The sequence below is a fragment of the Frieseomelitta varia genome, unplaced genomic scaffold (genome assembly GCF_011392965.1).
Source record: "Frieseomelitta varia isolate USP_RPSP 00005682 unplaced genomic scaffold, Fvar_1.2 scaffold_562, whole genome shotgun sequence".
Taxonomy (NCBI): domain Eukaryota; kingdom Metazoa; phylum Arthropoda; class Insecta; order Hymenoptera; family Apidae; genus Frieseomelitta; species Frieseomelitta varia.
The window spans coordinates 550,965-569,948 of record NW_025110326.1 but is presented as its reverse complement, the minus strand read 5'-3'; the positions used below and the strand labels follow the sequence as shown (position 1 = coordinate 569,948).

The following is an 18,984-nucleotide window of genomic DNA, read 5'->3' as shown; positions in this document are numbered from 1 at the left end:
GTTTCTTCCGTATGAATTTTCGAATTTTGTGAAATTCAAAAAAGTATTTACTTGAGAATAGTTTAACAATTTTACATTGTGTTAATAATTGCACATCGTGCATGAGAAAGCTTGGACAACTCGTTTACAAGCAAAACGAGCACATTATATCCGAATTCCATTATTACTTTAATAAATTTTAAAATTAATTACCCTAAAGAGGAATAACTGCTTGATAACTTTTCTGCAACTGTTTCTTCCGTATGAATTTTCGAATTTTGTGAAATTCAAAAAAGTATTTACTTGAGAATAGTTTAACAATTTTACATTGTGTTAATAATTGCACATCGTGCATGAGAAAGCTTGGACAACTCGTTTACAAGCAAGAGGAGCACATTATATCCGAATTCCATTATTACTTTAATAAATTTTAAAATTAATTACCCTAAAGAGGAATAACTGCTCGATAACTTTTCTGCAACTGTTTTTTCCGTATGAATTTTCGAATTTTATGAAATTCAAAAAAGTATTTACTTGAGAATAATTTAGCAATTTTACATTTTGTTAATAATTGCACATCGTGCATGAGAAAGCTTGGACAACTCGTTTACAAGCAAGAGGAGCACATTATATCCGAATTCCATTATTACTTTAATAAATTTTAAAATTAATTACCCTAAAGAGGAATAACTGCTCGATAACTTTTCTGCAACTGTTTCTTCCGTATGAATTTTCGAATTTTATGAAATTCAAAAAAGTATTTACTTGAGAATAGTTTAACAATTTTACATTGTGTTAATAATTGCACATCGTGCATGAGAAAGCTTGGACAACTCGTTTACAAGCAATAGGAGCACATTATATCCGAATTCCACTATTAACTTTAATAAATTTTAAAATTATACTATAAATAATTATTGAATCACTCTCTTTATCACATCTCATGTGATAGAACATAACGAGTCAATTCTTCGAGTTATTCAAAAATTCTTTAAAATTTCATTTTTTTTTTCCACTTCCTCGCGATTTCTTTTCCTCCTCTTTATTCCTTTGCTACTCGAGCTTCTCTCCGTCTCCTCCGTGTCGTTTCGCACGAAGCAACGCGATACAGAGAAGAGGAGGCTCGAAGCAGCTCTTTCTCCTCGGTTTCCACTCGGTTGATCGCTCGTTCGCGCACAACGGCGTATAGAATTACTCGCGGTTGGAGCTCTCTCGCCTCTCGCGAACGCGCCTCCCTCTATTCCCTCCCCTCCCCCAATCCCCGATTATTAATTCGAGCACTGATCGAATTTACGATGGTCAACGAACGAACGAAAAGCGAACGAAGAGCAACGGGGGGAAAAAGAGAGGAGCCGAGACCGACTGTTGCGTGGTTTTTCCGCATGAGATGAAACGTTTAAGGTTCCTCGACGGTCTCGTGGCTTGATCGAGGTCGCCCGACTTCATTCCTCTCGGTTACCTGTGTCTTCTCCTCTTCCTTCCCAACTTGTTCTTGTTTCACAAGGTGGTAAACCCCTCTTTTTTTTTTTTTTTTTTTGCACTGACCAATCTATGGTTGCTCGAAACGATCATTCATCTTCAATATTCCTCCATAAAATTCTATCATTGGGTTTATCATTATTATCAGAGTTCATGTAAGTTTAAAAATGAGACTTAGCATTTCTCATAACCATATAAACATCCGTAAACACGAAATATTAGACACGCAAGCCGTTCGAAATACAAGCTTCAACTGATACGATTTACAGAAGATGAATCATTTGGTTCAAAGAAAAAAAAAGCTAGCATTATATTTCTGGACCGATGACGTTTTCTTTTTCGATGCACCATCTCCGCAGAGAGACAGAGACAGAGATCGCCGTATCTGTCTGAAGGGAGGTTGGAGGAGCCAGAGGCTCTTTAATGAATATGCGAACGATTCTCGCCGATCCCCCTCGTTCCTCGAGACGAACGTCCTCGTGACCCACGACCCTCTGGACTCTACACGTTCCGTACGCTCCACCCCCTTGGCTCCCCTTCGCCCCTCGCGAGGCTAACATGGGATTGAGACATGTAAATTGGTGCAATCGGCCACTCCGATCGACGCGGCTCGTCCGACGCTGCCTCGGCGCACGCTACCACGCTACAGGTCGCTTCAAATCACCAAATCATTGTGATTTCAATATTCACGGGAATGAATAATCAACTGGCTCCTTCAACATTCAGATTTCAATTTTTCATTTTCCGAAATTGTCGGCGGAATTTTGTGACAGAAAAAGGGGAAAAGATAAATAATGCAAGTTGAAGTAAAGGAGGAAAGATAAATAATGCAAGTTGAAGTAAATTCACTAAAATTTGAAAACAAAACTAAAAAATAATTACGATTGCAAGAAATAATTGCAGCATTTCGATCAATTTTAGGACAAGTGAAAAATGGCCACTTTCAATATTTAAATATTTAAATATTTTTATTATATTTTATATTATATTATTATATTTTAATATTTTATATTATATTTTATATTATAATATTTTATATATTAAATAATAATATTTTAATATTTTATATATTATATTTTATATTATATTTTAAATTATATTTTGTTATATTTTAATATTGTATTTTAGATTATATTTTAATATTATATATTTTACATTTTAAATTATATTTTATTGTACTTTAATATTTTATATTATATTATTATATCTTAATATATAAATATTTAAATTAGAATCAACTAAATTTATTCTATCATTGGGTATCCATCTCATTCCACAATTTCCCAAAACATCGAAATTCGATGAGAAACGCGTTCGGATCTACGAGCCTTCGGCCCTTCTTTCTCGATATTCAAACAAATCGGATTGAGAATTTCGTTCACGTAGATAACAGGCCAGAGTTAGATAAAAGGGTGGCAGGGGAGCCAGAAGGGGAGGAACAGAACGAGGGAAGAAGAAACGTGAGACAACCTGTAGGGTAGGCGCTAAGGTGTTAATGAGGTCGTGTCGCTCCGAGTCGATTCAATTATGCGGCGGTGGCGACTAACGAGGCCCCGTTTACCCTTTCAGTCGTCTTTTAGCCTCTCGGCCTCTTAACCGGTCGATCTCCTACCTGCTGCTAGCGTTGCTACACCTACGGCTAGCCGCCGCGTACCGTGCATCAGGATCTTTCATTAGATTCACTTGTCGTCCTCGAACCACCACAACCGAGGCGAAAAAAGTTTCTCGTTTCGTTCGTCGGATCGACTAGCCACGAGAGATTTTTTTCACCCGTTCGAGTCGTCCTTGCTTCTTTATTCTCTCTCGTGCTTGTTAGATCTTTCGGTTCTAGGTAGTCGTGATATTGACTTCGATTCTTCCTTTAGATCGTTGTTTCGTTAGACATTTCATTAGACATGCCTCGCGATTTTTCAATTTTGCAGTGATTGTTCAGTTGATTTAATTCGATTTAAATTTGTTTAACGCTTGTGGCTGAATTTAATCTAAACTGATGCTTGATTCACTTTCTCTGGATTATTGTTACGTGTTTCGTTGGATGCGAATTTTTCTTACGTTCTTCCGGTTAGTTTAGGTTTGTTGAATATGTTTGGCGTAACTTTCTTAAAGATCGTTTGATTAACAAAGAATTTCTGGTGACAAGCGACATATGCAACAGAAGCGATCGAGAATGCTTCAGCTTGAACACGTCGAGAGAAACTCTCTCGGTCCCTTGGTGTCGAATGTCAATGATTTTATCGATCTTGTCACGTCGGATTAAACTCGCTAGTCAGAAACCGTACTTTTGACAAAGGCTGACCCTTAAACGACACTTTGACCACCAAATTCGTGATGTTTCGATTCAAGATTCACGACTTACCGTCGATGGAAAAGGGGAATTCCGAGGAAGCGAGAGTGCTTGCTGGTCCCGCGGCGTGCAGAAGGTACTCGGGCCCCAAACCACCCAGTCCTAAAAAAAGAAAGAAAAAAAAATTATAGAAAACTGTTAGATGGTAAGAAGAAAAAAGAACTGGGACAGGATTTCATTCGACTATTTTTAAATAGGAAACAATACTGTCCCGTATCGCGTGGGGGAGAATTCAAAGGCCTTGAGCCTCGAAAAGATTCATCCGGCGGAAATGCGGGCCCTTTGTAGCTTCCCCAGGTTTAATAACAGGGATGCTACGCTTTTCTTCTCTTGTTACGTTCATCGAAAATGGGGGAGAATTGAAATGGAACCGAGTGTACAAACGTGATTTCGAACGTGAATTTCAGAGGTTAATTAATCTCGTTTTTTATAAAATTACGAACTATTTCGTGTTCTTACCAATTTTCTAGAACATCTATGTCCATTCGTTTTCGAAAAACTTAAATCCTAAACTTAAACTTAAAGTCTAAACTTCTTTCGACAATATCAATCTCAATTTTGACGACATTGCCACCCCACCATCGTTCATCATAATAGAAAATTCAAAAATCAATTTATCTCGCTACACTGCATTTCAATTATTTATTTACTATATTCTCTACATTGGCTTTCGTCTTCGTACCGTTCTGTCTCAACAGTAGAAAACAACGCTCGGCTGGAAGATGTTCAACGGCGGAATAAATTTCAAACAGCGGACGGGGCGACGTGATCGAAATTAGGCGACGTCTACCGCCGGCCTATCGTTCTAATTATCTCGGAACATGTACAAGCCGAGGTAATTACCGTGTAACGAGGCGTTGGGACTGTGCGTGGAGGCCTGGAGCTGGTGATAAAGGTGGTCCATGTAGTTGAGCCGGTAGGCGGGATGCAGGGCCGTATGCTCCGAGAGGGGGTGACTTCTGCGGAGGAAATCACCGCCGGAAGTCCCGTTGCCGGCTGCCCCGCCACCACCGCCACCGCCGCCACCGCCACCGCCGCCGCTGGCACCGCTGCTTGCTCCGCCACCGCCACCGGTGGCTGCACTGCCGATCGCCGTCGTGCTGCTCGACAATCTGCAAAATTATATTACTTTGTACAGGCCCATGTTCTAATTTTGCATTAATGACAATAACGATAGAAATTCAGACAATATAAATATAAATAATATTGCATTCATGACAATAATAATGACAATAATAACAGAAGTAATAATAATAATAACGGAAATTTTCGAAAACTTTGGAAAATAAATTATCCTATACACCTCTGTTCTCATCTTGCATTAATAATAATAGAAATTCAGATGATATAAATAATAATCTTGCGTTAATAACAATAACAATAGAAGTTCAGATAATATAAATAATAATATTGCGTTAATAACAATAACAATAGAAATTCAGATAATATAAATAATAATATTGCATTAATAACAATGATAACGGAAATAATAATAACAATAATGGAACTTTTCGAAAATTTTGGAAAATAAATTATCCTGTGTTCTCATCTTGCATTAATGACAATAACAATAGAAATTGAGATAATATAAATAATAATATTGCGTTAATAACAATAACAATAGAAATTCAAATAATATAAATAATAATATTGCATTAATAACAATAATAATGGAAGTAATAATAATAACGGAAATTTTCGAAAACTTTGGAAAATAAATTATCCTATACATCTCTGTTCTCATCTTGCATTAATAATAATAGAAATTCAGATGATATAAATAATAATATTGCGTTAATAACAATAACAATAGAAATTCAGATAACATAAATAATAATATTGCATTAACAATGATAACGGAAATAATAATAACAATAATGGAAATTTTCGAAAATTTTGGAAAATAAATTATTCTATGTTCTCATCTTGCATTAATAACAATAATAATAGAAATTCAGATTATATAAATAATATTGCATTTTTATATAAATATATTTATAAAATATTATATAAATATAAATAATATTGCATTAATAACAATAATAATGGAAATAATAATAATGATAATAATAATAACGGAAATTTTTGAAAATTTTGAAAAAATTATCCTATGTACCTTTGTTCTCATCGTGCATTAATAACAATAATAACAATAATATAACTAAAGTAATATATTGCACTATATAGTATTTAATACTGTGTCGGGAACAATTGTGCAATTATAAAATAAATATTGATAAAAATATAACGATAGTATCTAATAGTAAATATGTTTATTTGTTTTATTCTTGAAGAGAATCACACTAGCTAGAACCTAGAAAGGGAACGATCAAAAATTTTAATTGTTCCAAAGAAAAGTCATAAGCCCTTTGAGCACCCCTAAATTTATAAAACCACTTTAAGAGAGAGATTCTCCGATGGAACCATTTTAAAAACCTAATAACATTTTTAATCCAATATAATCTACTATAAAAATTTCCAAGTCCGCCCTATAAATTAAATGCACAAAAATGAGAGTGTTATTTTAACGTATTACAAATTTCTCCAAACAAGTTAAGATCTTTTCAATTCTCGCCAAAGTTTCAAATCCAGAGAACTCGCAAGGGGACGATTAAAAGTCCTAATTGCCCGGAAGAAGAGCCGTAAACTTTGTTGAAACGCCCTTAGAAACTACGAAACCACCGCGACAGCGGTGTCCGTCATCCGACAGAGGCATAAAGAAGCCTCCTCGAGACAGAGACGTAATTCAGCCAGCAGATTAATCATGCCGGGTGGAACAATGCAAAGAGAGGAAACGCTCGTTTAACGAATGAAATTACGACACGGTCGAAGCCGCGACAAATGGCGTGTGTCTCTTCGTCAAACATTCTATTTTTGCCGACGTCGACACGCTGAAGAGGAACAGGTGTCCTCTGGCAAGGCCAAGAGCTGTTCCTCGCTCGTGGTTGCCGAAAGCATATTCAAAGCTTCTCCTTTTTGCCCGGTGTCTTGCTCGAGGGGAGTGTGCAAAGGTGTGCCTTGAGAAAACCGACTAAACTCACTGACAAATCCGAGAATTGCTACGCAAGTCTGCTTTCGACTTTGGTTTATGGTCCGTTCGTCACGCACGGTGTATCAGGAAATGACGCGTGTTCTGTGTCATCAGTGTGTGCTGTTTGTCTTTGAACATTGTCGTTCGTTTGTCCGAGTATCCGGAGTATTAGATTTCATCCAATTATCTTTATCTGACATTCATTTGACAATTGTAATGACTGTTTGAGCGATTAGACTCAAATTCTCAAGTGTTACAGTTCTTTTTTTTTTTTTTTTACTCGGTTTCAAAATCAGTTTCGACAAAGACTAAATTTAAAGAGAAATATATAAGAATAAACAGAGGCAAGAGAATTATTTTTTCTTCTGTCAATTTCTATATCATAAACGCTACAATAAGTACTACTCGATTTTAAATTCTCAAAACGATCGCTTTCGAGTAAATGTGACCGAGTCAAACTAACCCTCGACTACTATTACGTATTGGAAATTGTGGTAGTCATAACAATTTTAAAATTTCTGCCAGAGAGACCTAAGACTTTGACTTAATACATATTAGTCCAGTGTTAATAATAATTCCTTCGTAATTTCGTCCACGAAAGAGCACATTCCCAGATAATTTTACACGAATCTAATAAAAAAGGACAAAAAGAAATGATGCCTTTCTGTCCCAACCGAAATACGAAAGGCGACAAAGGGAGTGAAGAATCGTTTGTTCCTCGCGGAATAGAGTGGCTCGCGTTTTGACTGACGGCCATTCACCACGCTCGAATCATCGAGAAATGGCGCGTGTCGCGTACCTTCAAAGACATTCTCTCAGCCGTTTAGTCGTTAGTGGCTCTTTACGAGCACCTCTCCTCTCGAGGATCCAAGGATTCTTCGAAAGAATCACAAAGAACGTCAGGTGGCCTGAGATCTTTATTGGAAACACGGCGAGAGGACCACGACCGCGTCCACTCAGGCGAGAATCTTCGTGTAACTTACTGCCAAGGTCGCGCGCTTGAGGAATTTCCCCGAGGCATTCTCGCTGGAGAATTTTCCAGAGGACGAGAAAGATATTTTATTTTTTTCTTTCTTTTTCAAATTAACTAGAGGCGAGAAACCCAAAAGCTAAAGTGTCGGGAAGACTAATGTTTTGTTACTGTTACTGAATAATGGACGATTGAAGAATAAAATCAGAAAAGTAACTAGACCAAGGAAACGATGAAAATACAAAATTTATGTGCCAGACAGGAGACAAAACCGAGGGACAGAAGAAGCTTTCATTAATACATAAGAAGATATTCAGATATTTGAAATAAACATTGCAGTGTTGCAAATCTGTAAATTCTTGATCTCTAAGATTTCCAAAATTTCTGATTCAAGTCTAAAAAAAAATGTCTAATTGGTGCAAATCAGTAACTTTTTAATTTAAAAAAAGTCTTTTTTTTTTTAATAAAAATAAAATCTATATATTCGTTTTATCATCTTAAGTGTAACTTTTGTCACTAAATTTAATTAAAAAAAAAAAAAAACTTGAGCCGTGAAAGTCCCAGAGATTTTCGAGATACTTCGTCCAAAGACTGTCTAGGAAATATTTTACTGACATCTGACAGGAATTACTACATATGGTGGAGAAGCGAGGACGTTTACAGGATCGTAGAAGTCACAGATCGGCGTTTCACCAACTGCCTTTAAATTAGTCTGTTTGACTGCATTCCAGTACATGTTCCGCGAGAAATTCTTGATACATATTTACATCCACCCTTTTTTCAGGTCATAAATTTTTATCCCGGCGGCGTACGCTTCGGGAACTAGACACGTTTTTACTACGCGCGTCAACAGGAACAACTTTATGGGACGTTAGTTGTACCAGTGAAAGAAAATTAGTGGACGAAATTCAGCAGCTGGTTTTCTGTTTCTCTTCGTCACTTCCTTGATAATGTCTTTGTCCATGTTACGTCTACAATTTAATTAAAGACTATCGAAAGATTTATAAATCAAAATGGTGAATTGTTTCAGTTTCGCGTTTTTTTTAAATTACAATGACTCTTGAAGAATTTCATTCCTTCCATACAATTCCATAATGATTCTAGACTATTAGATTAGAAAATACATCTAAGTATTAAAATTCAGAGAATATTGTCCCAATGAATTTGTACAAAATTTCATTCGCGCGGAACGAATCTAAAATACACATGTAACAAAAAGATAGAGACTGTATAATCTCAATCACATTTCAAATCTGTCTTTATAAATTACAAATATCGTGGGTTACGAATTGGGCGGATTATTAAATTCTAAAGATGTCGGGTCTTCAGAGTTTCGTCGCGGTGTTTCGCGCAGAAACGAAACGACGTTCTTCCTCTTTCTTTTTTTCTTTTTTTTTTTTTTTTCTGTTTTTCGGAGACGAGATGTGTCGCGTATATTGTGTGACAAACCTGTTAACACGAAGCGGCCGCGTAAAGCAGGTAACGAGTAGGCAGTAATCGAGATCCGTGGACTCTAAGTAAAGTCAAACACCGGAGCCGGTTGTCTTTGCTCAGTAAACTCGCGCCAGTGCGGAGCCAATATTTAGACAGGGGCCGGGGCTCAAACATCGTAATACGCGTTAAAACGTTATGACACGCGCCAATTGCTGTCTCTATTTTCCACTGGCTCCTGCTGCTTTTCACGCGGCGCCATTTTGCACCGTCCCTCGCAGCTCGACCGGCAGAGAAGAGTTCCCAACAAGAATTGGAAATCACTTTAAAGCGAGTATCTCGATTTATTTCTCATCTCGAATTTACTGACAGACAACTTTGCAGTTTGGAATCAATTGACAAGATCACTTTGACATGAAAATCTACTTTAGCCCTGATCTCGAATTTACCGAATGGAAGAAATTTGGAATTAATTTACGAGACCACTTTGGCATGAAAATCTAAACGTTTTGAGTACAGATAGATTTTGAAGATTTTGACGCACTAGAAAAGATTCTTATCTTTCAAACACCAAGTATATCATCAAATCACGCATCGTTAGTTTATCATTTCGAAAGGCAAAAGGAATGTAATGTTTCGTAAATTTTCATCGCGACGAAATTCGTTTCGGTTCGCCGTTCCAGAGAAACGAGTGGAGATCTTCAGCGAGGAACGATGAATTAGAGCGAGGTCGTCGTGATGAACGGAATTGGGGACAAAAATTAGGACGGTTTGACAGGCTGGTTAGTAGCACGGCTGTAAAAAGCTCGGCCACGTGAAAGGGCCACAGGGACAAGGGCATAATTACAATGAAAACATCGTCGACACCGTCGGCTTCGTGTCTTTTTGCCCTGTGGCTTTCTAGTCGTTAGTTCCCTCGCCCAAGAGGGAAAGAGAGAGAGAGAGAGAGAGGGGAAACAACAGACTGAGGGAGGATGGAACGAGACCGATTCTATTTCGAATCCTGCTGAGTGCCAGATGACTCGTGGTACGTATGCTTTCGCCTTCCAGCCTTCCCCTCTTTCCTTTCCATCGCGTCGAATCATCGCATTGTTCACTTCTCTTTTCTGTGTAGTTTCTGTTCTCATCGTTTTTGGAGATTGGCTTCTTTCTCTCTATCGGAGAGAATTATTACAACGAGATTATTACAACAGAGAGAATTATTACAACATTGTCCTTACGAGAGATTAAAGGGTTGAATGGAAAATTTATCAGTTGGCTTGGAGTTTCCAAAATGTATATCATGTGGCAATGAAAGAGTTTACACGTATGTAATATGTATATTGAAGAATTGAGAAAATTATTTTAGACAGAAATTAAGAAACGCAGGCAGACACTTGCGTCTAACTAAAAAACATAAATCTAAAGATCGAGAAACAAAATCTATATAACAAAGTACCATGTCGTTTCTTTAAAAAAAAAAAAACTTCAAATTTCAAGATGGTTTGTAATTCGAAGGTTGAAAAACTTACTGAAATACCGAAGTACTTTTAATTGAAAGTATCTGAAATGCCGAAGTACTTTTAATTGGAAGTACTTTTAATACGATCCAAAATTAAGGACACTGATTTATTTATAACACACGAATTTATTTTAAATTTAATCCCGCTGCAGAGCAGAAATTCGTGTTCACCAGTTTATCCCTTCCGTTTCACTGTGACCGTCCTCCAATTAAGCTATTATTAATTTCTCTTTCGGAGTTCTTCTCGCCGTGTGTGTATTCCTCTTGCTTTCCACGCTTTCCAGGCCTGAAAGTCGGCGAGGAACAAGGGACACGAAGGGAAGACCGACAGATAAAACTCGAGTCGTTAACTCGTCACGCCGGAAACCGACGCATCTATCTTTATCTACGGCCCCCGTCTGCCAGCGAGGCGGTTCTTCTTGAAATTCCTCCGGCCTTCCTTTCTCGCTTCCCCCTTCCTCTTCCTCACGAAGAGATTTTATGGAAAAACTTTCAAGTTTCAATTGGAGATATGTCAAAGTTATATTAGTTTTTTGAAATATTCCATCACGGTGAATCTCATTGTAAAAAGCACGCGTTTTACACTCAGAAGCGGAGAGACACGTTCAATAAATATTTCTTAGTATCTTAGTAAGTAAATTACAAGCTTTGCAGATCTTGTATTTAAAAGCTTACTAGTTTTTTTTTTTTTTTCTTTTAAGAAAACTTAAATCTAGTATCTGGAATTTAATTCTCGAATAATTTAGGCTGATTGACTTTATCTCATATTTTGTGCTTTTCGTGCCAAAGATTGATGGCAATTTAATCCCAAATTGTTATTTAATTTTCATTTAAAGAAAAAAAAAAAAAAAAACGGATTGCCAGCAGGTTCAACGTACGTTTTAATTTATTTTCGCGTTATAGTCTGGTATTTATCGCGACCTTCGTTACGTCTTAGTCGGTTTATACATGAAGAAGGGAAGCCGAGTGAAGTATTAAGGGTCGCAAGCTCATTAACACGACTTCTGGTAATGAGGCGAGCTAAGCGCTGCTCAGGCTAACATCTGCCGGGTTTCCCTGGCTGTTCTGACGTAAAATCAAGAGCCGTAAAGAAAGCGAGATTCGACAGAATGTTCTCGGAATTTCCTGTCAGTCGTTAACGTGACCCGAATGACATTCTAAAACTCCATCGACACTTAAAGATTAATTTTTAAGTATTTTCATATCAAACTATTTTCCACTCTCTCTTAAATATTGATCCACGATCAAAGAAACTTTCCGTCACTTTAACCTCTTACGCCTGGAATGACGTGCCATGCACGTCGAGAATTTCTTGTCCCAAAATTGCAATATTTTCTCAGTTTTATATTTATATTTCAAGTATTTTATATTTATAGTTTATAAATATTTTAAGTACTTTTTATTTATATTTTAGTATTATATTAATATTTATAGTTCATAAATATTTTTTATACTAATACTTATAGTTTATAAATATTTTTAGTATTTTATATTTATATTAATATTTTAATATTATATTAATATTTATAGTTTATAAATATTCTAAGTATTTTATATTTATATTTCAAGTATAACCAAATACGCAGGCAAAACAAATAATAAATTCATTACTTCTTAATAACTTCTGTCCAGTGAGAAAAAAAAGCGACGAATTTATCGTATACAGTTTGGTCACTCGTTATGGTCCGCAATCAGTTGCCAGCGCAACAATTATAGTCAATATTTCTCTAATTTCCGAACAAATAAACAAAATCACTATCAACGTCAAACCAAAACGTTGCTCCAAAAATAAAAACCTTTCGCAATATCAACACGGCAGAACAAATTTCCCATGTGTAGCTACCGGTTGAAAACTCCGTTTCCACGAAGACCGCGAGGAGGAGGTTCGCTAATCACTGGGGACGACGCGAAATCCCGCGTTAACAAAGTGTCGGCCATTCCGAAGCGACTAAACACCAACACCAACAGCAACGAGGGGCCAAGCCTCGCTTGGCTTTGCATCGGATTAAGTCCGGGAGCCTAACACTTCCACGGGCGGTTTCAGGTTATGATATTTATTCCGCCTTGGCTCGGCGAGACCAGCCACGGGATGATCGAGAGGGAAAGGAAACCATATGGGCGACGCGGCACGCGCAGCCACGAGAAGAAAACGAGCCGGCTACCAAAATGGCGAGGAATTTCTCTTCCTTCTTCTTTTCCCCGTCGTTTTCTCTTTTTCTCTTCGACCGAGGCTGGGGGATCTATTCTTGATTTAAACTCTACGACAAAGGGGCGATCGGAGCGAAAGCTCGTTGCAACCCTCGCTAGACTGACGATGATTTTCTCCTCGATCGCGATCTGTCGACGATTTTCAACTGTCCGCTGACTGTGTAAGCAGAGAAATAACGATTACAATTTTTTCGCAATGACGATAGTGATACATCGTATCGTTTTCCGCGCTGCGTTAATAAATATTCCGTCCGGCGTCGCGAGCGAAAAGTGATAGATGCATAATTTATAAGCCGTAACGCGGTCAGCGATGTAGAAAAATTCATAGTTACATACTCATTTGTAGGAAACCTACTTTTTGGTTCAGTTCAATAGAGTGATTAATGTTCGTTGGGATCGAAGAGGCGCGTTAGTTACTGTGGGAATTGTTGAGAGTAACGAGAGTCGACAGATGTCACGCGTGGATGCATTATACATATTAAAGTATGTTCGTGTGTACATCGTATGTTCGTGTGTATCCTGACAAAATTTTCTGTCGTGTATAAAGTTTCCTCCGTTGTGCAATATGCGAAACGATTATAAAAAAAGAAAGAGTCTGTTTCTCCGTTCAATTGGCACGGTTAATATCGTTTTGACGGCGACGCTAATGGAAGCGTCAATTTCAGCGATTTTCTGGCAATTTCGCGGCGCTAATTCCACGATTCATCTCGCCGAGGTTGGCACAATGCCACGAAAACCGTCACCGAGAATCTCTTACCGCGAAAAGTCGTGAAACACACACCGTGGGTTATTCTCCCCGTTCATACGGATATAGTCTTTTAAACGACGTTTCCACGGGGTCGTAGTTCACTCGCGAGGCTTTATATTTAGCGTTCCTCTAAACTATTACAATTTCATCCTTGTCTCGGAACCTTCTTTCGATATCCTCCTGACAAGTACTTTCTTCTATCTTACGAAAATAAGCAGCAATAAATTTCAACCCGTGAACTGTTACAATTCCCACTCTGCCAGTATGAAACTAAGTAACTCTCATTTCACACCGATCTTCCAACAAACAATCAGAGTTCTATTTAACCTTTTCGCCTACGTTTTGCTCCATTCAAATCGATCTTTTACAGTTGAAAGACACGATTCTCCAAATCTCGACTCACGCCGCTGTCCCGTTCAATTCAGCAAGTACAACCTTCGCAAGTAATCATTCCCGAACAATATCAATCGACTGACCAAATTCACCCTGGCCAACCCTTCGTTTCCGCCCGAAACCAATTTCGTACGGCTGAAGGACGCAACAGGTTCCGTCCATCCTCGACGATTCGTCGCGTTTCAACAGGGACCACGGCAATCTGGGGAGCTGTGTAATATTAATTCGATATGCTAATCGACGGAACATTCCAGCGTAACGAGCTCTCGAAACGCGCCGTCTGCTCCTCTCTCTCTCTCTCTCTTTCTCTTTCTCTCCTGCCCTCTGCCCCTTTCGCATCGGACGAATTCTGTTCCCGCGAGCGTGCGTCTGTGTCCGTTCCAAATGAATTAGACTCACGTACTCGCGAGGCGCTACGAAGCGTTCGAATCGCCTATAAATAACGCGCTAGCGCAGATAGCGGCGTTAGGCCGGATTTTCAACGAAGGAGCGGCTTCGATCGAGCCACGCGGCCACGTCTTGAATATCGATGCCACGATGCGACCGTGCTCGCGTGTAAATATCTTGATTAACGAGGCCCTCGTTTAGCCCTGTCCGCGGTGTTTCACGATGACGAAAGAGAGGGGAACGAAAAGATTGTGGCCAGTTCTCACGAGACTGCGTCGATCAAGGGAATATTTATTCGTCTTGTCGTGGTTCATTTCGCGAGATACGGTTGGTTGATGATTTTTCTCAAAGTTGATTCGATTTCTCTCGTCGGCGATTCTTCAAAATTAATCAATTGACGAAGTTCGTCATTGACGAGACGATAGTCGTCTATGAAGCTTTGGTTTTGTTAGATTAACACTAGAACCACCGACGACTGAAGCACAAAGCTTTCCATCAGACACGAGCTTCTATTCGCACGTCTTTCGAGAAATCATTTGAAACATATTGTTTTGTATCTGTAGAATTTTTAATGACGAATAAAATATTTTTTCAATTTTCGAGCAAACGAAACAGCAATGTTCGAAACTTGCGGATCTTTATGGCACAGTCAGTAGACAGTAATGTCGATATTTAAATTTAACTTCATGTACTTCATAAATATACATGTAATTACGTGTAGGTACTTCCACAGTTCAGAAAACTTGTCCATCTCTTTGTGGACGTTGTTATTCACGAGCGATCATCATTTCTGATTGCTACGTAGATTACAAGTGGGTAGACGTATGTCTTACACGACAAAATTACAACTTACGCCGTACATATCATTAAACGTACGTATGCATTTATTCTGCAACGATTACGATGTGAAATTAAGATATAATTAAACGATCTTGCTCAACTTCACACACGAAGTATAACAAGTTTATAAAGAGTCTACATCAACTACCGCGAACCTAAATTGCCAGTTGCTTCCGACGATTCCATTTCGCAGAGATCATTTTTGGGAATTGAAAGAGTAATCAGCGAACGATGGTTTCTTCCCCTATTCACCCCCTTTTTCTTTTTATCGTAGCCATTAGCAGTTTCTCTACGAATGACGCTGGTTACCTGTCCTGTCGCAGAGACGCGCGTTAATGCGCTTTTTGTGTTTTCGCGAAAGAAATTTATCACGCCACCCGCTGAATTTATCGCACCTCTCCCTGTTTCTTCTAACCCTTACTGTCGCGAGACGACACACGAAATGCTCTCTCGCAGATTTCTTCGACGAAGAAATTTTCTACTTCTCCTCTACCCTTTCTTTCTTTCATATTTTTACATTTAATAATTGAATTTAAAATATTTAATAATAATAATAATTTAAAATATTTAATTTTATGTTTAATAATATTAATTTAAAATATTTAACTTTTATACTTAACAATAATAATTTAAAATGTTCAACTTTTATATTTAAGAATTTATTGACTCGATATTTACGACCAGAAGGTTCCCATTTCTTTCAACTCCAACAACAAAATGCTTTTGATCTTTCCTCCGTAAATCAAAAGATCCTAATTTCTCCGACCACGACTGAAGATAAGAAAAACAATCCCCACTTCACTGTACAAAGTGGACAACTAAACTCGACAAATCCCCACCGGACAACGTCGCAAACGCCCAGGGAATAGGTTAATATTCCCAGGAGCGCGTCACGCGTGGCCAATTAAACTTCGCGCCGGCGAGGCTGATCTTTCGATTACCAATAGATCCGACGCGCCTATGTTGGTGTCCCTTCTCTGGCTCATTTCCACGGCGCCCAGAAGGTTTTCCTCTCGCGTGCTGATCGAACGGCCCCGTTAAATCACCGAGCCATGCTTTTTTCTCTTCTCCTTAATTAAAGATGGCCGGCTCGTCAGAAACGTGACACGGCGAGCCGAGGGTGGCGCGTTCCTCGCGGTCGATTTACACGCGAGATTCGACTACCGTTCTTCGGTATTTTTCTTCTTCTTCATTTTTTTTTTTTTTTTGTCAAGGATGTACAACAGGTGGATACGTGACGAGTGTACGGTATACACCCCCCGTCTTGGTTTCGCTGCATAGAAAACCACAGCGGCATTCTCTTTGTCGCCTTCTTCCTTTTCAGGTTTCGGTTAAAATCGACATGCACGGCAGGCAACCCGGTGTAGGCCTCTGTCGCCACGACAGGATGCGACCGCTCGCCTCTAATGAAGTAATTCGTGCGCAAAAACGTCGCGCAGTACATCGTGAATTATTCATCGGGATTCGGGATCGCGCTGGAAAAACGTTCCGCCCTGCGTCAGGCGAGAATTCGACTTTGACTCGAGGACGAAGCTTTTCCTCCCACATGCATATGCATGTGCCACGGTATTACTTTTTTTTTTTTTTTTTTTTTTTTGGTTTGTTCTTTTCTCAACGCTGGAGTTGACTGACTTCAAATCGGCTGCTAGCTGTAAAACGGAACTTAACTACTGAGATTAATATCAGAAGGATGAAAATGACCAACTGGCGAGTAAGATGTGAAAACTACTTGAACAAGAAGCAAATTAAGCATTCTTGAATGCATTCAAGAATGTTAATCACAATGTAACCAAGACAAAGCTTGTCTCTTAAATCAGGAATTTAGTAACAATTTCTGAAAATATAAGTGCATTTGCTACTTATGCTTGGCATTCTTCGTTATTAATGAAGAATATCTGATTTGTTTTCTAGTGGTAAATTTCAGTGTTTAAAAAAGATTGCAATATGGATCGATAGGAATTATAGTTCTTTACAGGATGAAAGTGAGAGGGGTGAAAATGACCAACTGGCGAGTAAGATGCGAAAACTACTTGAACAAGAAGCAAATTAAGCACTGAATTCATTCAAGAATGTTAATCACAATGTAACCAAGACAAAGCTTGTCTCTTAAATCAGGGATTTAGTGACAATTTCTGAAAATATAAGTGCATTTGCTACTTATGCTTGGCATTCTTCGTTATTAATGAAGAATATCTGATTTGTTTTCTAGTGGTAAATTTCAGTGTTTAAAAAGGATTGCAATATGGATCGATAGGAATTATAATTCTTTACAGGATGAAAGTGAGAGTTTCTTATTTATTTATTCTCTCGTTGTATTATGTAACGAATGAGTGTGAACGAAGTACAAAATTAACCGCGTGTGTCAGTGAAGGATTCGACATGGAATCTATGGTGCTGAGTCCCTTGGTCCCGCCGGTTATTGTCGACAGCTGCCACATACATAATAACGCTCGTTGACCATGCTCGATGATTGATACCTCGCACTAGCTGTGCATATCAACGCCGTAAATCTTGTCTTGGCGAAACAATTGGGATTCACGTAGTTTATGTGCTAATATTTTCGTTCGAGAGTGCTTATAGCCGCTGCTTGGAACGTTTTTCATGAAATCGCGGCGGAAATTCGTCACGCGTAATGGCCTCCGTTTACATTCTAATCTCGTCCGCAACAAACGATCATTATTAGCAAAATATTCGAGCTAGCTCGAAAACACTTTCAACATTGAACACAACATATAAATCACACAAGGATACCGTACAAATATCGCGAACGAACTTTGAACTCGTCGCCCTCTTCGAATTCCAAAGGCACGGAAGAAGAACAAGGATCGAAAAATCCCACGATAAATCAACCTCTCCATCCTCTCCTCTCGTCTCCTGCCAACAACAATCACACCCCATTGGGATGTGCCGGGATTGAGACTCAATATTTGCGCAACGCGTTAAGACGTTGCCGAAGAATAGCCAGGACACGTATCTCGAGAGACATTCCCCGTGCCCGTGTGGGAAGTAACGATCCGTGGAGATGAAAAAGGAACGAACGCGCAAACGGTGCTGGATATATATATATATATATATATATATATATATATATATATATATATATATATATATATATGTATATATATATATCTCTTTCTCCTTCTGAAAGTAAGAGAGAAGAAAGATGCAAGGGGAAAAGGAGGGGAGGTGAAAGGAGGGGAACAGGGCCTCAGGTAGAGGAGGAACGAATATCGTGGGTACACCGAGGGCCGTGACTAATGACTCTATTGACGCTCGGACAGAGAAGCTGGAACCAGAGGAGAACCGAAGGTTGTTTACCGGCACAGTGAAACCGACTCTCTTCTTCTTCTTCTTCGTCTGTCCCTCTGTCTTTCTCTCTCTCTCTCCATCTTCTTCCTTCCTTTCTTGCTCTTCGTTGAGTTTCACGGAGCGTCGATGCCTCTCGATAGCCTCTCTTTCTCTCTCTTTCTCTTCTTTCAGAGTCGAAGCTCGTTATCTCCGGAGGAGCTTCGAAAAGGAAGGTCAGAAAGTGTCGCGACTGACCTCTTGGTAATGAAGCTAATGCCGAACGCGACGGGTGGCTGTGGACCAGCATTTCTCACCACGGTCACGCTCCTCGTGATTCGTTCTTTTTTTCTTTCTTTCTTTTTTTCTTCTTCTTTTTTTTTTTTAG

At 38.7% G+C, this 18,984-nt stretch overlaps 1 protein-coding gene across 2 annotated transcripts in view; it reads right to left on the bottom strand.

Annotated features, from left to right (window-relative positions):
- The window catches only part of LOC122533928 (transcriptional activator cubitus interruptus), a 161,265-nt gene that overhangs the window by 19,374 nt on the left and 122,907 nt on the right, over nucleotides 1-18,984 (bottom strand). For both annotated transcript variants that reach the window (XM_043664097.1, XM_043664098.1), the window contains exons 2-3: nucleotides 4,646-4,914; nucleotides 3,815-3,904 (exon numbers count right to left, since the gene is read on the bottom strand). In XM_043664097.1, the coding sequence (XP_043520032.1) occupies nucleotides 3,815-3,904; nucleotides 4,646-4,914 (359 nt within the window). The remainder of the gene's footprint in view (nucleotides 1-3,814; nucleotides 3,905-4,645; nucleotides 4,915-18,984) is intronic.